The sequence below is a fragment of the Somniosus microcephalus genome, chromosome 14 (genome assembly GCF_052327205.1).
Source record: "Somniosus microcephalus isolate GS21.2 chromosome 14, FLI_Smic_1.0, whole genome shotgun sequence".
NCBI classification, from domain to species: domain Eukaryota; kingdom Metazoa; phylum Chordata; class Chondrichthyes; order Squaliformes; family Somniosidae; genus Somniosus; species Somniosus microcephalus.
This window is the reverse complement of record NC_141000.1, coordinates 44,961,568-44,983,702: the sequence shown is the minus strand read 5'-3', so window position 1 is coordinate 44,983,702 and position 22,135 is coordinate 44,961,568. Positions and strand designations below refer to the sequence as shown.

Genomic DNA, 22,135 nt, shown 5'->3' with positions numbered 1-22,135 from the left:
GGCCATGTGAGCAGCAGGGACCAGGTGGTGGTGGGCCATGTTAGCAGCAGGGACCAGGTGGTGGTGGGCCATGTAAGCAGCAGGGACCAGGTGGTGGTGGGCCATGTGAGCAGCAGGGACCAGGTGGTGGTGGGCCATGTGAGCAGCAGGGCCCAGGTGGTGGTGGGCCATGTGAGCGGCAGGCACTAGGTGGTGGTGGGCCATGTGAGCGGCAGGGACCGGGTGGTGGTCGGCCATGTGAGCGGCAGGGACCAGGTGGTGGTGGGCCATTTGAGCAGCAGGGACCAGGTGGTGGGCCAAGTGAGCAGCAGGGACCAGGTGGTGGTGGGCCAAGTGACCAGCAGGGACCAGGTGGTGGTGGGCCATGTGAGCAGCAGGGACCAGGTGGTGGTGGGCTATGTGAGCAGCAGGGACCAGGTGGTGGTGGGCCAAGTGAGCAGCAGGGACCAGGTGGTGGTGGGCCATGTGAGCAGCAGGGACCAGGTGGTGGTGGGCCAAGTGAGCAGCAGGGACCAGGTGGTGGTGGGCCCTGTGAGCAGCAGGGACCAGGTGGTGGGCTATGTGAGCAGCAGGGACCAGGTGGTGGGCCATGTGAGCAGCAGGGACAAGGTGGTGGTGGGCCATGTGAGCAGCAGGGACCAGGTGGTGGTGGGCCATGTGAGCAGCAGGGACCAGGTGGTGGTGGGCCATGTGAGCAGCAGGGACCAGGTGGTGGTCGGCCATGTGAGCAGCAGGGACCAGGTGGTGGTGGGCCATGTGAGCAGCAGGGACCAGGTGTGTGCCATGTGAGCAGCAGGGACCAGGTGGTGGTGGGCCATGTGAGCAGCAGAGACCAGGTGGTGGGCCATGTGAGTGGCAGGAACCAGGTGGTGGTGGGCCAAGTGAGCAGCAGGGACCAGGTGGTGGTGGGCCAAGTGAGCAGCAGGGACCAGGTGGTGGTGGGCCAAGTGAGCAGCAGGGACCAGGTGGTGGTGGGCCAAGTGAGCAGCAGGGACCAGGTGGTGGTATGCCCTGTGAGCAGCAGGGACCAGGTGGTGGTGGGCCCTGTGAGCAGCAGGGACCAGGTGGTGGGCTATGTGAGCAGCAGGGACCAGGTGGTGGGACATGTGAGCAGCAGGGACAAGGTGGTGGTGGGCCATGTGAGCAGCAGGGACCAGGTGGTGGTGGGCCATTTGAGCAGCAGGGACCAGGTGTGGGCCATGTGAGCAGCAGGGACCAGGTGGTGGTGGGCCATGTGAGCAGCAGAGAGCACGCGGTGGTGGGCCATGTGAGCGGCAGGCACCAGGTGGTGGTGGGCCATGTGAGCGGCAGGAACCAGGTGGTGGTGGGCCAAGTGAGCAGCAGGGACCAGGTAGGCCATGTGAGCAGCAGGGACCAGGTGGTGGTGGGCCAAGTGAGCAGCAGGGACCAGGTGGTGGTGGGCCATGTGAGCAGCAGGGACCAGGTGGTGGTGGGCCATGTGAGCAGCAGGGACCAGGTGGTGGTGGGCCATGTGAGCAGCAGGGACCAGGTGGTGGTGGGCCATGTGAGCAGCAGGGACCAGGTGGTGGTGGGCCATGTGAGCAGCAGGGACCAGGTGGTGGTGGGCCAAGACAGCAGCAGGGACCAGGTGGTGGTGGGCCATGTGAGCGGCAGGGACCAGGTGGTGGTGGGCCCTGTGAGCGGCAGGGACCAGGTGGTGGTGGGCCATTCGAGCGGCAGGGACCAGGTGGTGGTGGGCCATGTGAGCGGCAGGGACCTAGTGGTGGTGGGCCATGTGAGCGGCAGGGACCAGGTGGTGGTGGGCCAAGTGAGCAGCAGGGACCAGGTGGTGGTGGGCCAAGTGAGCAGCAGGGACCAGGTGGTGGTGGGCCAAGTGAGCAGCAGGGACCAGGTGGTGGTGGGCCCTGTGAGCAGCAGGGACCAGGTGGTGGGCTATGTGAGCAGCAGGGACCAGGTGGTGGGACATGTGAGCAGCAGGGACAAGGTGGTGGTGGGCCATGTGAGCAGCAGGGACCAGGTGGTGGTGGGCCATGTGAGCAGCAGGGACCAGGTGGTGGTGGGCCATGTGAGCAGCAGGGACCAGGTGGTGGTGGGCCATGTGAGCAGCAGAGACCACGTGGTGGTGGGCCATGTGAGCGGCAGGAACCAGGTGGTGGTGGGCCAAGTGAGCAGCAGGGACCAGGTGGGCAATGTGAGCAGCAGGGACCAGGTGGTGGTGGGCCAAGTGAGCAGCAGGGACCAGGTGGTGGTGGGCCAAGTGAGCAGCAGGGACCAGGTGGTGGTGGGCCATGTGAGCAGCAGCGACCAGGTGGTGGTGGGCCATGTGAGCAGCAGGGACCAGGTGGTGGTGGGCCATGTTAGCAGCAGGGACCAGGTGGTGGTGGGCCATGTGAGCAGCAGGGACCAGGTGGTGGTGGGCCATGTGAGCAGCAGGGACCAGGTGGTGGTGGGCCATGTGAGCAGCAGGGCCCAGGTGGTGGTGGGCCATGTGAGCGGCAGGCACGAGGTGGTGGTGGGCCATGTGAGCGGCAGGGACCGGGTGGTGGTCGGCCATGTGAGCGGCAGGGACCAGGTGGTGGTGGGCCATGTGAGCAGCAGGGACCAGGTGGTGGTGGGCTATGTGAGCAGCAGGGACCAGGTGGTGGTGGGCCAAGTGAGCAGCAGGGACCAGGTGGTGGTGGGCCATGTGAGCAGCAGGGACCAGGTGGTGGTGGGCCAAGTGAGCAGCAGGGACCAGGTGGTGGAGGGCCCTGTGAGCAGCAGGGACCAGGTGGTGGGCTATGTGAGCAGCAGGGACCAGGTGGTGGGCCATGTGAGCAGCAGGGACAAGGTGGTGGTGGGCCATGTGAGCAGCAGGGACCAGGTGGTGGTGGGCCATGTGAGCAGCAGGGACCAGGTGGTGGTGGGCCATGTGAGCAGCAGGGACCAGGTGGTGGTGGGCCATGTGAGCAGCAGGGACCAGGTGGTGGTGGGCCATGTGAGCAGCAGGGACCAGGTGTGTGCCATGTGAGCAGCAGGGACCAGGTGGTGGTGGGCCATGTGAGCAGCAGAGACCAGGTGGTGGGCCATGTGAGTGGCAGGAACCAGGTGGTGGTGGGCCAAGTGAGCAGCAGGGACCAGGTGGTGGTGGGCCAAGTGAGCAGCAGGGACCAGGTGGTGGTGGGCCAAGTGAGCAGCAGGGACCAGGTGGTGGTGGGCCCTGTGAGCAGCAGGGACCAGGTGGTGGGCTATGTGAGCAGCAGGGACCAGGTGGTGGGACATGTGAGCAGCAGGGACAAGGTGGTGGTGGGCCATGTGAGCAGCAGGGACCAGGTGGTGGTGGGCCATGTGAGCAGCAGGGACCAGGTGGTAGTGGGCCATGTGAGCAGCAGGGACCAGGTGGTGGTGGGCCATGTGAGCAGCAGAGACCACGTGGTGGTGGGCCATGTGAGCGGCAGGCACCAGGTGGTGGTGGGCCATGTGAGCGGCAGGAACCAGGTGGTGGTGGGCCAAGTGAGCAGCAGGGACCAGGTGGGCAATGTGAGCAGCAGGGACCAGGTGGTGGTGGGACAAGTGAGCAGCAGGGACCAGGTGGTGGTGGGCCAAGTGAGCAGCAGGGACCAGGTGGTGGTGGGCCATGTGAGCAGCAGCGACCAGGTGGTGGTGGGCCATGTGAGCAGCAGGGACCAGGTGGTGGTGGGCCATGTGAGCAGCAGGGACCAGGTGGTGGTGGGCCATGTGAGCAGCAGGGACCAGGTGGTGGTGGGCCATGTGAGCAGCAGGGACCAGGTGGTGGTGGGCCATGTGAGCAGCAGGGACCAGGTGGTGGTGGGCCATGTGAGCAGCAGGGCCCAGGTGGTGGTGGGCCATGTGAGCGGCAGGCACCAGGTGGTGGTGGGCCATGTGAGCGGCAGGGACCGGGTGGTGGTCGGCCATGTGAGCGGCAGGGACCAGGTGGTGGTGGGCCATTTGAGCAGCAGGGACCAGGTGGTGGGCCAAGTGAGCAGCAGGGACCAGGTGGTGGTGGGCCAAGTGACCAGCAGGGACCAGGTGGTGGTGGGCCATGTGAGCAGCAGGGACCAGGTGGTGGTGGGCTATGTGAGCAGCAGGGACCAGGTGGTGGTGGGCCAAGTGAGCAGCAGGGACCAGGTGGTGGTGGGCCATGTGAGCAGCAGGGACCAGGTGGTGGTGGGCCAAGTGAGCAGCAGGGACCAGGTGGTGGTGGGCCCTGTGAGCAGCAGGGACCAGGTGGTGGGCTATGTGAGCAGCAGGGACCAGGTGGTGGGCCATGTGAGCAGCAGGGACAAGGTGGTGGTGGGCCATGTGAGCAGCAGGGACCAGGTGGTGGTGGGCCATGTGAGCAGCAGGGACCAGGTGGTGGTGGGCCATGTGAGCAGCAGGGACCAGGTGGTGGTCGGCCATGTGAGCAGCAGGGACCAGGTGGTGGTGGGCCATGTGAGCAGCAGGGACCAGGTGTGTGCCATGTGAGCAGCAGGGACCAGGTGGTGGTGGGCCATGTGAGCAGCAGAGACCAGGTGGTGGGCCATGTGAGTGGCAGGAACCAGGTGGTGGTGGGCCAAGTGAGCAGCAGGGACCAGGTGGTGGTGGGCCAAGTGAGCAGCAGGGACCAGGTGGTGGTGGGCCAAGTGAGCAGCAGGGACCAGGTGGTGGTGGGCCAAGTGAGCAGCAGGGACCAGGTGGTGGTATGCCCTGTGAGCAGCAGGGACCAGGTGGTGGTGGGCCCTGTGAGCAGCAGGGACCAGGTGGTGGGCTATGTGAGCAGCAGGGACCAGGTGGTGGGACATGTGAGCAGCAGGGACAAGGTGGTGGTGGGCCATGTGAGCAGCAGGGACCAGGTGGTGGTGGGCCATTTGAGCAGCAGGGACCAGGTGTGGAAATAGAGGTTAATAATTATGATCTAATTGGGATTACGGAAACATGGTTGCAGGGTGAGCAGGGCTGGGAGCTTAACATACAGGGGTATTCAGTATTTAGGAAGGATCGACAAAAAAGAAAGGGAGGAGGGGTAGCATTGCTAGTAAAAGAGGGGATAAATGCAATTGAAAAGAAGGATATTAACTCAGTTAATACAGAATCTATATGGGTGGAGCTAAGAAATAGCGAGGGGCGAAAAACATTAATAGGAGTGGTATATAGGCCTCCAAATAGTAAAATAGAGGTTAGGGAGGGCATCACGAGGGAAATTAGAGAAGCGTGCAATAAGAGCACAGCTGTCATCATAGGTGACTTTAACTTACATATAGATTGGACTAGCCTAATCAGTAAAAATAATGAGGAGGAGGAATTCCTTGAGTGTTTAAGGGATGGTTATCTGGATCAATATGTCGAGGAACCAACTCGGGAACAGGCTATATTGGACTGGGTACTGTGCAATGAGAAGGGACTAATCAGTAATCTTGTTGTACGGGGACCCTTGGGTCAGAGCGATCATAACATGATCGATTTCTCACTCGAAATGGAGAGCGAAGAAATTGACTCAGAGACTAAGGTCCTGAATTTAAACAAGGGGAATTATGATGCCATGAGACGGGAACTGAGTAGGTCTGATTGGACAACGTTCCTGGGAGGACTGGAGGTAGATAAACAATGGCAAACATTTAAAGATAGAATGACAAAATTGCAAAAATTGTTTATACCAATCTGGCATAAAAGGAAATCTAAAAAGGTGACTCAACCGTGGATAACAGGGGAAATTAGAGACAGCATAAAATCCAAAGATAGGGCGTATAAAATAGCCAAAAAAAGCGCCAGAGCGGAAGATTGGGAACAGTTTAAGATAGAGCAAAGGAGGGCAAAGGGCATGATCAAGAGGGGCAAAATAGCTTACGAAAACAAGCTGGCGGAAAATATAAAAACTAACTCCAAAAGCTTTTATAAATATATCAAAAGGAAAAGACTGGTGAAAACCAAAGTTGGTCCATTGCAGTCAGATACGGGGGAATATATAATGGGAAATAAGGAAATGGCAGATCAACTAAATGCATACTTTGGGTCAGTCTTTACGAAGGAAGACACAAAAAACCTCCCTGGGATATCGGGAAAAATAGGGACATTGGCAAAGGAGGAACTGACGCAAATCAATATCTCTAAGGATATGGTGTTAAGGAAGCTAAAGGGATTGAAGGTGGACAAATCCCCAGGGCCTGATAACATGCATCCTAGGGTACTGAAGGAGGTGGCCCTAGAGATAGCGGATGCACTAAGGATGATTTTTCAGAATTCATTAGACTCGGGAACAGTGCCGATGGATTGGAGGGTAGCTAACGTTACCCCACTATTCAAAAAGGGGGGTAGGGAAAAAGCAGGTAATTACAGACCTGTAAGCCTTACATCAGTTGTGGGCAAAATGCTGGAGTCCATCATTAAGGATGAAATAGCGGAGCACTTAGCAAATGGGGACAGGATAGGACAGAGTCAACATGGATTTACAAAGGGTAAATCGTGCTTGACTAATCTATTGGAATTTTTTGAGGGAGTAACTGGTAGAATAGATGGGGGAGAGCCAGTAGATGTGGTGTACCTGGACTTCCAAAAGGCCTTCGATAAGGTCCCACATAAAAGATTAGCATGGAAAATTGAGGCTCATGGGATAAAGGGGAAAGTTTTGGCGTGGATAGGGAACTGGCTGTCAGATAGAAAACAGAGAGTTGGAATAAACGGCTCATTTTCTGAATGGCAGGCAGTAACAAGTGGGGTACCACAGGGATCTGTCCTGGGCCCCCAGCTGTTCACAATTTACATTAATGACCTGGATCAGGGAGTCGGATGCAGCATTTCCAAATTTGCAGACGACACTAAACTAGGAGGGGGGGTGGGCTCAGAGGAAGAGACCAGGAAGCTCCAGAGCGATTTGGACAGACTGGGCGATTGGGCGGATAAATGGCAGATGCACTATAATGTGGACAAGTGCGAAGTTATCCACCTTGGGTGCAGGAACGGGAGGGCAAATTATTATTTAAATGGCAATAGATTGGGAGAGGGGGAAGTACAGAGAGACCTGGGTGTTCTTGTACACCAGTCACTGAAGGCGAGCATGCAGGTGCAACAGGCGGTCAAGAAGGCAAACGGTATGCTGGCCTGCATAGCAAAAGGGTTAGAATACAGGAACAGGGATACCTTGCTGCAGCTGTACAGGGCACTGGTGAGACCACACCTCGAGTACTGTGTACAGTTTTGGTCGCCTCATCTGAGGAAGGATGTTCTTGCCATGGAGGGGGTGCAGCGGCGATTCACCAGGCTGATACCAGGAATGGCGGGAATGACCTATGAGGAGAGACTATGTAGTTTAGGGATGTACACACTGGAGTTTAGAAGATTGAGAGGGGACCTCATAGAAGTGTATAAAATTCTGACAGGTCTAGACAGACTGGATGCAGAAGGAATGTTTCCCTTGGCGGGTGAGAACAGAACTAGAGGACATAATTTAAGGATAAGGGCTAAACCATTTAGGACAGAGATGAGGGGGAATTTCTTCACTCAGAGAGTGGTGAACCTGTGGAACTCATTGCCACAGAGGGCAGTGTACGCCAGCTCATTAAATATATTTAAGAGGGAATTAGATATATTTCTACGGGCAAAAGGGGTTAAGGGTTACGGAGAGAAGGCGGGGACGGGATACTGAATTAAAGGATCAGCCATGATCTCATCGAATGGCGGAGCAGGCACGAAGGGCCGAATGGCCTACTCCTGCTCCTATCTTCTATGTATCTATGTATCTATGTATGTGAGCAGCAGGGACCAGGTGGTGGTGGGCCATGTGAGCAGCAGAGAGCACGCGGTGGTGGGCCATGTGAGCGGCAGGAACCAGGTGGTGGTGGGGCAAGTGAGCAGCAGGGACCAGGTGGGCCATGTGAGCAGCAGGGACCAGGTGGTGGTGGGCCATGTGAGCAGCAGGGACCAGGTGGTGGTGGGCCATGTGAGCGGCAGGGACCAGGTGGTGGTGGGCCATGTGAGCGGCAGGGACCAGGTGGTGGTGGGCCATGTGAGCGGCAGGGACCAGGTGGTGGTGGGCCATGTGAGCGGCAGGGACCAGGTGGTGGTGGGCCATGTGAGCGGCAGGGACCAGGTGGTGGTGGGCCAAGTGAGCGGCAGGGACCAGGTGGTGGTGTGCCAAGTGAGCAGCAGGGACCAGGTGGTGGTGGGCCATGTGAGCGGCAGGGACCAGGTGGTGGTGGGCCATGTGAGCGGCAGGGACCAGGTGGTGGTGGGCCATGTGAGCGGCAGGGAGCAGGTGGTGGTGGGCCAAGTGAGCGGCAGGGACCAGGTGGTGGTGGGCCAAGTGAGCAGCAGGGGCCAGGTGGTGGTGGGCCATGTGAGCAGCAGGGACCAGGTGGTGGTGGGCCATGTGAGCAGCAGGGACCAGGTGGTGGGCCATGTGAGCAGCCGGGACCAGGTGGTGGCGGGCCATGTGAGCAGCAGGGACCAGGTGGTGGCGGGCCATATGAGCAGCAGGGACCAGGTGGTGGAGGGCCATGTGAGCAGCAGGGACCATGTGCTGGTGGGCCATGTGAGCAGCAGGGACCAAGTGGTGGTGGGCCATGTGAGCAGCAGGGACCAGGTGGTGTTGGGCCATGTGAGCCGCAGCGACCAAGTGGTGGTGGGCCATGTGAGCAGCAGGGACCACGTGGTGGTGGGCCATGTGGGCAGCAGGGACCAGGTGGTGGTGGGCCATGTGAGCAGCAGGGACCAGGTGGTGGGCCAAGTGAGCAGCAGGGACCAGGTGGTGGGCCAAGTGAGCAGCAGGGACCAGATGGTGGTGGGCCAAGTGACCAGCAGGGACCAGGTGGTGGTGGGCCATGTGAGCAGCAGGGACCAGGTGGTGGTGGGCTATGTGAGCAGCAGGGACCAGGTGGTGGTCGGCCAAGTGAGCAGCAGGGACCAGGTGGTGGTGGGCCCGATGAGCAGCAGGGACCAGGTGGTGGTGGGCCAAGTGAGCAGCAGGGACCAGGTGGTGGTGGGCCCTGTGAGCAGCAGGGACCAGGTGGTGGGCCATGTGAGCAGCAGGGACAAGGTGGTGGTGGGCCATGTGAGCAGCAGGGACCAGGTGGTGGTGAGCCATGTGAGCAGCAGGGACCAGGTGGTGGTGGGCCATGTGAGCAGCAGGGACCAGGTGGTGGTGGGCCATGTGAGCAGCAGGGACCAGGTGGTGGGCCATGTGAGCAGCAGGGACCAGGTGGTGGTGGGCCATGTGAGCAGCAGAGACCATGTGGTGGTGGGCCATGTGAGCGGCAGGGACCAGGTGGTGGTGGGCCACGTGAGCGGCAGGGACCAGGTGGTGGTCGGCCATGTGAGCGGCAGGGACCAGGTGGTGGTGGACCATGTGAGCGGCAGGGACCAGGTGGTGGTGGGCCATGTGAGCGGCAGGGACCAGGTGGTGGTGGGCCATGTGAGCGGCAGGGACCAGGTGGTGTTGGGCCATGTGAGCGGCAGGGACCAGGTGGTGGTGGGCCATGTGTGCAGCAGGGACCAGGTGGTGGTGGGCCAAGTGAGCAGCAGGGACCAGGTGGTGGTGGGCCAAGTGAGCAGCAGGGACCAGTGATGGTGGGCCATGTGAGCAGCAGGGACCAGGTGGTGGGCCAAGTGAGCAGCAGGAACCAGGTGGTGGTGGGCCAAGTGAGCAGCAGGGACCAGGTGGTGGTGGGCCATGTGAGCAGCAGGGACCAGGTGGTGGTGGGCCATGTGAGCAGCAGGGACCAGGTGTTGGTGGGCCATGTGAGCAGAAGGGACCAGGTGGTGGTGGGCCATGTGAGCGGCAGGGACCAGGTGGTGGTGGGCCATGTGAGCGGCAGGGACCAGGTGGTGGTGGGCCATGTGAGCGGCAGGGACCAGGTGGTGGTGGGCCATGTGAGCGGCAGGGACCAGGTGGTGGTGGGCCATGTGAGCGGCAGGGACCAGGTGGTGGTGGGCCATGTGAGCGGCAGGGACCAGGTGGTGGTGGGCCATGTGAGCAGCAGGGACCAGGTGGTGGGCCATGTGAGCAGCAGGAACCAAGTGGTGGTGGGCCATGTTAGCAGCAGGGACCAGGTGGTGTTGGGCCATGTGAGCAGCAGGGACCAAGTGGTGGTGGGCCAAGTCAGCAGCAGGGACCAGGTGGTGGTGGGCCATGTGAGCGGCAGGGACCAGGTGGTGGGCCAAGTGAGAGGCAGGGACCAGGTGGTGGTGGGCCATGTGAGCAACAGGGACCAGGTGGTGGTGGGCCATGTGAGCAGCAGAGACCAGGTGGTGGTGGGCCATGTGAGCGGCAGGCACCAGGTGGTGGTGGGCCATGTGAGCGGCAGGAACCAGGTGGTGGTGGGGCAAGTGAGCAGCAGGGACCAGGTGGGCCATGTGAGCAGCAGGGACCAGGTGGTGGTGGGCCATGTGAGCAGCAGGGACCAGGTGGTGGTGGGCCATGTGAGCGGCAGGGACCAGGTGGTGGTGGGCCATGTGAGCGGCAGGGACCAGGTGGTGGTGGGCCAAGTGAGCGGCAGGGACCAGGTGGTGGTGTGCCAAGTGAGCAGCAGGGACCAGGTGGTGGTGGGCCATGTGAGCGGCAGGGACCAGGTGGTGGTGGGCCATGTGAGCGGCAGGGACCAGGTGGTGGTGGGCCATGTGAGCGGCAGGGAGCAGGTGGTGGTGGGCCAAGTGAGCGGCAGGGACCAGGTGGTGGTGGGCCAAGTGAGCAGCAGGGGCCAGGTGGTGGTGGGCCATGTGAGCAGCAGGGACCAGGTGGTGGTGGGCCATGTGAGCAGCAGGGACCAGGTGGTGGGCCATGTGAGCAGCCGGGACCAGGTGGTGGCGGGCCATGTGAGCAGCAGGGACCAGGTGGTGGCGGGCCATATGAGCAGCAGGGACCAGGTGGTGGAGGGCCATGTGAGCAGCAGGGACCATGTGCTGGTGGGCCATGTGAGCAGCAGGGACCAAGTGGTGGTGGGCCATGTGAGCAGCAGGGACCAGGTGGTGTTGGGCCATGTGAGCCGCAGCGACCAAGTGGTGGTGGGCCATGTGAGCAGCAGGGACCACGTGGTGGTGGGCCATGTGGGCAGCAGGGACCAGGTGGTGGTGGGCCATGTGAGCAGCAGGGACCAGGTGGTGGGCCAAGTGAGCAGCAGGGACCAGGTGGTGGGCCAAGTGAGCAGCAGGGACCAGATGGTGGTGGGCCAAGTGACCAGCAGGGACCAGGTGGTGGTGGGCCATGTGAGCAGCAGGGACCAGGTGGTGGTGGGCTATGTGAGCAGCAGGGACCAGGTGGTGGTCGGCCAAGTGAGCAGCAGGGACCAGGTGGTGGTGGGCCCGATGAGCAGCAGGGACCAGGTGGTGGTGGGCCAAGTGAGCAGCAGGGACCAGGTGGTGGTGGGCCCTGTGAGCAGCAGGGACCAGGTGGTGGGCTTTGTGAGCAGCAGGGACCAGGTGGTGGGCCATGTGAGCAGCAGGGACAAGGTGGTGGTGGGCCATGTGAGCAGCAGGGACCAGGTGGTGGTGAGCCATGTGAGCAGCAGGGACCAGGTGGTGGTGGGCCATGTGAGCAGCAGGGACCAGGTGGTGGTGGGCCATGTGAGCAGCAGGGACGAGGTGGTGGGCCATGTGAGCAGCAGGGACCAGGTGGTGGTGGGCCATGTGAGCAGCAGAGACCATGTGGTGGTGGGCCATGTGAGCGGCAGGGACCAGGTGGTGGTGGGCCACGTGAGCGGCAGGGACCAGGTGGTGGTCGGCCATGTGAGCGGCAGGGACCAGGTGGTGGTGGACCATGTGAGCGGCAGGGACCAGGTGGTGGTGGGCCATGTGAGCGGCAGGGACCAGGTGGTGGTGGGCCATGTGAGCGGCAGGGACTAGGTGGTGGTGAGCCATGTGAGCAGCAGGGACAAGGTGGTGGTGGGCCATGTGAGCAGCAGGGACCAGGTGGTGGTGGGCCATTTGAGCAGCAGGGACCAGGTGGTGGGCCAAGTGAGCAGCAGGGACCAGGTGGTGGGCCAAGTGAGCAGCAGGGACCAGGTGGTGGTGGGCCAAGTGACCAGCAGGGACCAGGTGGTGGTGGGCCATGTGAGCAGCCGGGACCAGGTGGTGGTGGGCTATGTGAGCAGCAGGGACCAGGTGGTGGTGGGCCAAGTGAGCAGCAGGGACCAGGTGGTGGTGGGCCATGTGAGCAGCAGGGACCAGGTGGTGGTGGGCCAAGTGAGCAGCAGGGACCAGGTGGTGGTGGGCCCTGTGAGCAGCAGGGACCAGGTCGTGGGCTGTGTGAGCAGCAGGGACCAGGTGGTGGGCCATGTGAGCAGCAGGGACAAGGTGGTGGAGGGCCATGTGAGCAGCAGGGACAAGGTGTTGGAGGGCCATGTGAGCAGCAGGGACCAGGTGGTGGTGGGCCATGTGAGCAGCAGGGACCAGGTGGTGGTGGGCCATGTGAGCAGCAGGGACCAGGTGGTGGTGGGCCATGTGAGCAGCAGGGACCAGGTGTGTGCCATGTGAGCAGCAGGGACCAGGTGGTGGTGGGCCATGTGAGCAGCAGAGACCAGGTGGTGGTGGGCCATGTGAGCGGCAGGCACCAGTTGGCGGTGGGCCATGTGAGCGGCAGGAACCAGGTGGTGGTGGGCCAAGTGAGCAGCAGGGACCAGGTGGTGGTGGGCCAAGTGAGCAGCAGGGACCAGGTGGTGGTGGGCCAAGTGAGCAGCAGGGACCAGGTGGTGGTGGGCCAAGTGAGCAGCAGGGACCAGGTGGTGGTGGGCCAAGTGAGCAGCAGGGACCAGGTGGTGGTGGGCCCTGTGAGCAGCAGGGACCAGGTGGTGGGCTATGTGAGCAGCAGGGACCAGGTGGTGGGACATGTGAGCAGCAGGGACAAGGTGGTGGTGGGCCATGTGAGCAGCAGGGACCAGGTGGTGGTGGGCCATGTGAGCAGCAGGGACCAGGTGGTGGTGGGCCATGTGAGCAGCAGGGACCAGGTGGTGGTGGGCCATGTGAGCAGCAGAGACCACGTGGTGGTGGGCCATGTGAGCGGCAGGCACCAGGTGGTGGTGGGCCATGTGAGCGGCAGGAACCAGGTGGTGGTGGGCCAAGTGAGCAGCAGGGACCAGGTGGGCAATGTGAGCAGCAGGGACCAGGTGGTGGTGGGCCAAGTGAGCAGCAGGGACCAGGTGGTGGTGGGCCATGTGAGCAGCAGGGACCAGGTGGTGGTGGGCCATGTGAGCAGCAGGGACCAGGTGGTGGTGGGCCATGTGAGCAGCAGGGCCCAGGTGGTGGTGGGCCATGTGAGCGGCAGGCACCAGGTGGTGGTGGGCCATGTGAGCGGCAGGGACCGGGTGGTGGTCGGCCATGTGAGCGGCAGGGACCAGGTGGTGGTGGGCCCTGTGAGCGGCAGGGACCATGTGGTGGTGGGCCATTCGAGCGGCAGGGACCAGGTGGTGGTGGGCCATGTGAGCGGCAGGGACCAAGTGGTGGTGGGCCAAGTGAGCAGCAGGAACCAGGTGGTGGTGGGCCACGTGAGCAGCAGGGACCAGGTGGTGGTGGGCCATGTGAGCAGCAGGGACCAGGTGGTGGTGGACCAGGTGGTGGTGGGCCATGTGAGCAGCAGGGACCAGGTGGTGGTGGGCCACGTGAGCAGAAGGGACCAGGTGGTGGTGGGCCATGTGAGCGGCAGGGACCAGGTGGTGGTGGGCCATGTGAGCGGCAGGGACCAGGTGGTGGTGGGCCATGTGAGCGTCAGGGACCAGGTGGTGGTGGGCCATGTGAGCGGCAGGGACCAGGTGGTGGTGGGCCATGTGAGCGGCAGGGACCAGGTGGTGGTGGGCCATGTGAGCGGCAGGGACCAGGTGGTGGTGGGCCATGTGAGCGGCAGGGACCAGATGGTGGTGGGCCATGTGAGCGGTAGGGACCAGGTGGTGGTGGACCATGTGAGCGGCAGGGACCAGGTGGTGGTGGGCCAAGTGAGCGGCATGGACCAGGTGGTGGTAGGCCAAGTGAGCGGCAGGGACCAGGTGGTGGTGGGCCATGTGAGCGGCAGGGACCAGGTGTTGGAGGGCCATGTGAGCAGCAGGGACCAGGTGGTGGCGGGCCATGTGAGCAGCAGGGACCAGGTGGTGGCGGGCCATGTGAGCAGCAGGGACCAGGTGGTGGCGGGCCATGTGAGCAGCAAGGACTAGGTGGTGGAGGGCCATGTGAGCAGCCGGGACCAGGTGGTGGTGGGCAAAGTGAGCAGCAGGGACCAGGTGGTGGTGGGCCATGTGAGCAGCAGGGACCAAGTGGTGGTGGGCCATGTGAGCAGCAGGGACCAAGTGGTGGTGGCCCATGTGAGCAGCAGGGACCAGGTGGTGTTGGGCCATGTGAGCAGCAGCGACCAAGTGGTGGTGGGCCATGTGAGCGGCAGGGACCAGGTGGTGGTGGGCTGTGTCAGCAGCAGGGACCAGGTGGTGGTGGGCTATGTGAGCAGCAGGGACCAGGTGGTGGTGGGCCATGTGAGCAGCAGGGACCAGGTGGTGGCGGGCCATGTGAACAGCAGGGACCAGGGGGTGGCCGGCCATGTGAGCAGCAGGGACCAGGTGGTGGAGGGCCATGTGAGCAGCAGGGACCAGGTGGTGGTGGGCAAAGTGAGCAGCAGGGACCAGGTGGTGGTGGGCCATGTGAGCAGCAGGGACCAGGTGGTGGTGGGCCATGTGAGCAGCAGGGACCAGGTGGTGGTGGACCAAGTGAGCGGCAGGGACCAGGTGGTGGTGGGCCATGTGAACAGCAGGTACCAGGTGGTGGTGGGCTATGCCAGCAGCAGGGACCAGGTGGTGGTGGGCCATGTGAGCAGCAGGGACCAGGTGGTGGGCTATGTCAGCAGCAGGGACCAGGTGGTGGTGGGCCATGTGAGCAGCAGGGAGCAGGTGGTGGTGGGCCATGTGAGCAGCAGGGCCCAGGTGGTGGTGGGCCAAGTGAGCAGCAGGGACCAGGTGGTGGTGGGCCATGTGAGCAGCAGGGACCAGGTGGTGGTGGGCCATGTGAGCTGCAGGGACCAGGTGGTGGTGGGCCAAGTGAGCAGCAGGGACCAGGTGGTGGTGGGCCCTGTGAGCAGCAGGGAGCAGGTGGTGGGCTATGTGAGCAGCAGGGACCAGGTGGTGGTGGGCCCTGTGAGCAGCAGGGACCAGGTGGTGGTGGGCCATGTGAGCAGCAGGGACCAGGTGGTGGTGGGCCATGTGAGCAGCAGGAACCAGGTGGTGGTCGGCCAAGTGAGCAGCAGGGACCAGGTGGTGGTGGGCCATGTGAGCAGCAGGGACCAGGTGGTGGTGGGCCATGTGAGCAGCAGGGACCAGGTGGTGGCGGGCCATGTGAGCAGCAGGGACCAGGTGGTGGCGGGCCATGTGAGCAGCAGGGACCAGGTGGTGGAGGGCCATGTGAGCAGCAGGGACCAGGTGGTGGTGGGCCAAGTGAGCAGCAGGGACCAGGTGGTGGTGGGCCATGTGAGCAGCAGGGACCAGGTGGTGGTGGGCCATGTGAGCAGCAGGGACCAGGTGGTGGTGGACCAAGTGAGCGGCAGGGACCAGGTGGTGGTGGGCCATGTGAGCAGCAGGGACCAGGTGGTGGGGGGCCATGTGAGCAGCAGGTACCAGGTGGTGGTGGGCTATGTCAGCAGCAGGGACCAGGTGGTGGTGGGCCATGTGAGCAGCAGGGACCAGGTGGTGGTGGGCCATGTGAGCAGCAGGGACCAGGTGGTGGTGGGCCAAGTGAGCAGCAGGGACCAGGTGGTGGTGGGCCCTGTGAGCAGCAGGGACCAGGTGGTGGTGGGCCAAGGGACCAGGTGGTGGTGGGCCATGTGAGCAGCAGGGACCAGGTGGTGGTGGGCCATGTGAGCAGCAGGGACCAGGTGGTGGTGGGCCATGTGAGCAGCAGGGACCAGGTGGTGGTGGGCCAAGTGAGCAGCAGGGACCAGGTGGTGGTGGGCCCTGTGAGCAGCAGGGACCAGGTGGTGGGCTATGTGAGCAGCAGGGACCAGGTGGTGGTGGGCCAAGTGAGCAGCAGGGACCAGGTGGTGGTGGGCCCTGTGAGCAGCAGGGACCACGTGGTGGTGGGCCATGTGAGCAGCAGGCACCAGGTGGTGGTGGGCCATGTGAGCAGCAGCGACCAGGTGGTGGTGGGCCAAGTGAGCGGCAGGGACTAGGTGGTGGTGGGCCATGTGAGCGGCAGGGACCAGGTGGTGGTGGGCCATGTGAGCGGCAGGGACCAGGTGGTGGTGGGCCATGTGAGCAGCAGGGACCAGGTGGTGGAGGGCAAAGTGAGCAGCAGGGACCAGGTGGTGGTGGGCCATGTGAGCAGCAGGGACCAGGTGGTGGTGGGCCATGTGAGCAGCAGGGACCAAGTGGTGGTGGGCCATGTGAGCAGCAGGGACCAGGTGGTGTTGGGCCATGTGAGCAGCAGCGACCAAGTGGTGGTGGGCCATGTGAGCGGCAGGGACCAGGTGGTGGTGGGCTATGTCAGCAGCAGGGACCAGGTGGTGGCGGGCCATGTGAACAGCAGGGACCAGGTGGTGGCCGGCCATGTGAGCAGCAGGGACCAGGTGGTGGAGGGCCATGTGAGCAGCAGGGACCAGGTGGTGGTGGGCAAAGTGAGCAGCAGGGACCAGGTGGTGGTGGGCCATGTGAGCAGCAGGGACCAAGTGGTGGTGGGCCATGTGAGCGGCAGGCACCAGGTGGTGGTGGGCCAAGTGAGCGGCAGGGACCAGGTGGTGGTGGGCCATGTGAGCGGCAGGAACCAGGTGGTGGTGGGCCATGTGAGCAGCAGGGACCAGGTGGTGGTGGGCCATGTGAGCAGCAGGGACCAGGTGGTGGTGGGCCATGTGAGCAGCAGGGACCAGGTGGTGGTGGGCCATGTGAGCAGCAGAGACCACGTGGTGGTGGGCCATGTGAGCGGCAGGCACCAGGTGGTGGTGGGCCATGTGAGCGGCAGGCACCAGGTGGTGGTGGACCAAGTGAGCAGCAGGGACCAGGTGGTGGTGGGCCAAGTGAGCAGCAGGGACCAGGTGGTGGTGGGCCATGTGAGTAGCAGCGACCAGGTGGTGGTGGGCCATGTGAGCAGCAGGGACCAGGTGGTGGTGGGCCATGTGAGCAGCAGGGACCAGGTGGTGGTGGGCCATGTGAGCAGCAGGGACCAGGTGGTGGTGGGCCATGTGAGCAGCAGGGACCAGGTGGTGGTGGGCCATGTGAGCAGCAGGGCCCAGGTGGTGGTGGGCCATGTGAGCGGCAGGAACCAGGTGGTGGCGGGCCATGTCAGCGGCAGGCACCAGGTGGTGGTGGGCCATGTGAGCGGCAGGGACCAGGTGGTGGTGGGCCATGTGAGCAGCAGGGACCAGGTGGTGGTGGGCCAAGTGAGCAGCAGGGACCAGGTGGTGGTGGGCCATGTGAGCAGCAGGGACCAGGTGGTGGTGGGCCAAGTGAGCAGCAGGGACCAGCTGGTGGTGGGCCATGTGAGCAGCAGGGACCAGGTGGTGGTGGGCCCTGTGAGCAGCAGGGACCAGGTGGTGGTGGGCTATGTGAGCAGCAGGGACCAGGTGGTGGTGGGCCATGTGAGCAGCAGGGACCAGGTGGTGGTGGGCCATGTGAGCAGCGGGGACCAGGTGGTGGTGGGCCAAGTGTGCAGCAGGGACCAGGTGGTGGTGGGCCATGTGAGCAGCGGGGACCAGGTGGTGGTGGGCCAAGTGAGCAGCGGGGACCAGGTGTTGGTGGGCCATGTTAGCAGCAGGGACCAGGTGGTGGTGGGCCATGTGAGCAGAAGGGACCAGGTGGTGGTGGGCCAAGTGAGCAGCGGGGACCAGGTGGTGGTGGGCCAAGTGAGCAGCGGGGACCAGGTGGTGGTGGGCCATGTGAGCAGCAGGGACCAGGTGGTGGTGGGCCATGTTAGCAGCAGGGACCAGGTGGTGGTGGGCCATGTGAGCAGCGGGGACCAGGTGGTGGTGGGCCAAGTGAGCAGCGGGGACCAGGTGTTGGTGGGCCATGTTAGCAGCAGGGACCAGGTGGTGGTGGGCCATGTGAGCAGAAGGGACCAGGTGGTGGTGGGCCATGTTAGCAGCAGGGACCAGGTGGTGGTGGGCCATGTGAGCAGCGGGGACCAGGTGGTGGTGGGCCAAGTGAGCAGCAGGGACCAGGTGGTGGTGGGCTATGTGAGCAGCAGGGACCAGGTGGTGGTGGGCCAAGTGAGCAGCAGGGACCAGGTGGTGGTGGGCTATGTGAGCAGCAGGGACCAGGTGGTGGTGGGCCATGTGAGCAGCAGGGACCAGGTGGTGGTGGGCCATGTGAGCAGCGGGGACCAGGTGGTTGTGGGCCAAGTGAGCAGCAGGGACCAGGTGGTGGTGGGCCATGTGAGCAGCGGGGACCAGGTGGTGCTGGGCCAAGTGAGCAGCGGGGACCAGGTGGTGGTGGGACATGTGAGCAGCGGGGACCAGGTGGTGGTGGGCCAAGTGAGCAGCAGGGACCAGGTGGTGGTGGGCCATGTGAGCAGCAGGGACCAGGAGGTGGTGGGCCATGTGAGCAGCAGGGACCAGGTGGTGGTGGGCCATGTGAGCAGCAGGGACCAGGTGGTGGTGGGCCATGTGAGCAGCAGGGACCAGGTGGTGGTGGGCCATGTGAGCAGCAGGGACCAGGTGGTGGTGGGCCATGTGAGCAGCAGGGACCAGGTGGTGGTGGGCCATGTGAGCAGCAGGAACCAGGTGGTGGTGGGCCCTGTGAGCAGCAGGGACCAGGTGGTGGTGGGCCATGTGAGCAGCAGGGACCAGGTGGTGGTGGGCCATGTGAGCAGCAGGGACCAGGTGGTGGTGGGCCATGTGAGCAGCAGGGACCAGGTGGTGGTGGGCCATGTGAGCAGCAGGGACCAGGTGGTGGTGGGCCATGTGAGCAGCAGGAACCAGGTGGTGGTGGGCCCTGTGAGCAGCAGGGACCAGGTGGTGGTCAGCCAATTCAGCACACCAAGGAAACAATGGATACCAGGGCAGGAAAATCAAAAACCATTCACTGGTTGCGTTCTTGGGAATGTGGGAGGGGCGTCAAAGAATTCCATCATGTGGTGAGTGTGGATTCTTCGCTGGGGGCTCGTCCCTGCTCCAAAAGGATAGACACTGCTGCTCTGAAGCATGGCTAGATGCAGAATAAATCTCTGCACCTTAGTTTCAATGTTAGTATGGTACCAGTGGTGTGAATTTTTCTATTTCCCACACCCGGCTTGTGGCATTTGACAGAAACTACCTATTTTTGAGAGTCCTTTAAAGCTACAAATTTCTTGAGTCTGTCGGATCACTTTTTTTTGCTTAAAGTTTGTCGCGTTTTTATATTGCTGTTGTTATCCCACTTGATTTATGGACTGAGAGATTCTATCTGGGATATGACTTGTGCCTTCAGTGACTCTTGCCAATGTTTTATGTTGAAATACTACGTGCAAAAAGTTCGAAATGATACAATTTCCAAACCTACTGATTTTGCCTGGGCAACATTTTTCTAATCTCGTTAGGAGTGCCGTTATCCTATTGATTAGATATTAGATGATTGAGATGGCACTTTTAGCTATGATCGCTAGATGCAATGCACTACTGATGGGCCTATCTGTATATTTTTTATGGAATGAAATGTGCAAAATTAAAAATGTTGGTTTCAGATGTTTTGCATGATAATGCAGTGCTAAGTTTAGATGAAATATTTGGCAGCATAACTTTCATCTTATGATGACTCCAGCCCAATGTTTCTTACTTTCATTATTGCCATATCCTACAACAGGATCTGTGCACTATTGGCACATCGCTTCCTAATTTCTGAGTCAGGAGGTTATGGGTTCAAGACCCAATCCAGGGACTTGAGCACAAAAATCTAGGTTGACACTCTAGTGCAGTACTGAGGGAGTGCTGCACTGTTGGAGGTGCCGTCTTTCGGATGAGATGTTATACCGAGGATCCGTCTGCCCTCTCAGTGCCATGGGATCTTTTACGCCCACCTATTTCGAAGAAGAGCAGGGTATCCCTGGTGTCCTGGCCAATATTTATCCCTCAATCAACATCACCAAAAAAACACATTGTCGGGTCAGTATCACATTGTTGTTTGTGGGAGCTTGCTGTGTGCAAAAATTGGCTGCCGCATTTCCTACATTACAACAGTGACTGCACTTCAAAAGTACTTAATTGGCTGTAAATCGCTTTGGGACGTCCGGTGGTTGTGAAAGCCGCTGTGGAAATGCAAGTCTTTTAATTTGAATAGTTATGAGTTTGTGCATTCTGATTATTATTATGGTGATTATTGCATGCATAAGATCAGATTGATGAAATCGAGAAATGGTGTTGCACAGAGCAGTTTAATCCTTTTGTCTTTTTTTAAACTTTTTTTTCTAGGTGACTGGGTATTTGTAATAAGGCTGTGGGTCCTGCCCCAGTTGTGCATCAATCACTTGTGTGCTCGACTTGGACTGTACACAAATACTTACTGATTTATGGAGTATTTCTGCTCAGAGTTAAGATGCAAATTTTTTCGAGCCCAGATTTTAATTTAGATTATTGCTGTATCATACACAGGCCATGAAATAAGACACTACCTTCTACGAAACAACAGTTTTGAAGCTATATGCACCACATAAAAGTAAATGCACAGTAATTTTGTATTATGGTACAAGATTTTAACTTTGAATAAAGCAATTGCTTAATGTCTTGACTGGCTTTATACAGTAGTAATTCAGCTATTATTTGGCTGCGTTCTGCAACTTGTTTCATGTCCTGGTCTTACTTCCTTGCACTAATGTGAAGTAACGGCTTCTGCTGATTATTCTGCTTGTGACCAGTGTGCAGGATTGCTACTAAAGAAACAATGTGCTGCATGATGTATAATTGTATGAGATTGTTCGATCTTATTGATAACGGTGCTCCTGTTCCAGAGAAATACTGGAGGAAAACCAAAAATTCTCACATGCTGCTTAATTTTGTGTTTTAGAACCAAAATGAAGACTGGGGAAGTTTGTCAGCTGACGATATCTTATGATTGAGAGAAATCTTAGGCTATTGGCCTGTTATGACTCCCCATCCAGACCATTGGTAACTATTTTCCCATTTGAGTGGCATGGGTATAATTTGGGAGCATAATGAATGATGCACGTTTTCAGAATCTCCATGGCATTAATTGCTAAATTGCCTGATATGGTAGGGAAAGGTCGGAAAAAACACATTTTGAACTGAAGTAGATTGGTGATGGGGTTTATCCTAATTGGAATTTGCATGATTGCAATGACGTGGTGCCTTGTTGCTGCTCCTGTTGTTTAAAGCTAACATTGTTAAAAAGGCAATGCTTAACTTGCAGCAGGCTTCTTTTTTAAACCTCCGTTCTATCTTCTGTTTAACATTATGATAATGTAACATCAGTGCATCAAAATCAAGGATCTGAAACAGCTACACTCTGCTCTGTAGATGTTACAGAAGATCTGTCATCTCTTTGAATGTTGGTGCTCAAAGTGACGCTATGCAGTTAGGTTTAAAATATAATTTTAAACCATAAGGCATTTTGTTCGAGCATTGAGGAAAAAATACATCATTAAAGTGGAGAGGTGGGGAGTGAGATCCAGCTCCATAGGTTTGGGATATTGGTGACAGGAGGCAGGTAAGCAATCTCTAGGATAATTCTTGATTCTTCCTTTACAGCTTCTGTGTTTTCTTAAATTTAAAAGGAATATCTGCTGAGATCTTCAATTTCCTCTTTATTTTTTTTATTGAAGTGTGCACAGATGTGGTAGGCAGAATATGTATTTTAAATTATTTACAAACTTTTTCCATACTTACGCCACTATTTAATTCTTCAGAATGATAAATCACTGCCTTATGAGTGTGCTGAAGAGGATGTCCCATAGTCATAGCACTCACTACATAAAGTGTAGGTTTTGTTGATGAGCTTGTCCATATTTTATGTAACCTTTTGAAGTCAAGGTTGCACTGGGATATTTTGGTTTTGTGCAGCAGAAGTAGGTGTGGCTGGGGCATGTAGTGGAACCTGTCTCTCCCCCTGTGAATAATCCATTTAATCTGTGTTACAGCCATGGCATGATTGGACATTAGAGGGCACAAAACCTAAAGACCTCATTAAGGTCAAAGTTTGTTTCTTCTGAGGGTCATGCACAGTCTACCCTATCATGGAACCTAATCACCTGAAGCACAGTTCTGTTCTCCCCACAAAGCAAAACTTGACTATCAATCTACATT

The 22,135-nt window shown here is 59.8% G+C and overlaps 1 protein-coding gene across 5 annotated transcripts in view; it reads left to right on the top strand.

The window, feature by feature from the left end:
* The window catches only part of LOC147107471 (AP-1 complex subunit sigma-2), a 198,150-nt gene that overhangs the window by 160,926 nt on the left and 15,089 nt on the right, over positions 1-22,135 (top strand). For 3 of the 5 annotated variants that reach the window (XM_086006528.1, XM_086006529.1, XM_086006530.1), the window contains exon 5: positions 20,880-20,980. The exons of the other annotated variants lie outside the window; for them this stretch is intronic. In XM_086006528.1, coding sequence (XP_085862654.1) covers positions 20,880-20,927 — 48 coding nt within the window. In that variant the 3' untranslated portion in view covers positions 20,928-20,980. The remainder of the gene's footprint in view (positions 1-20,879; positions 20,981-22,135) is intronic. 5 annotated transcript variants of the gene reach the window in all.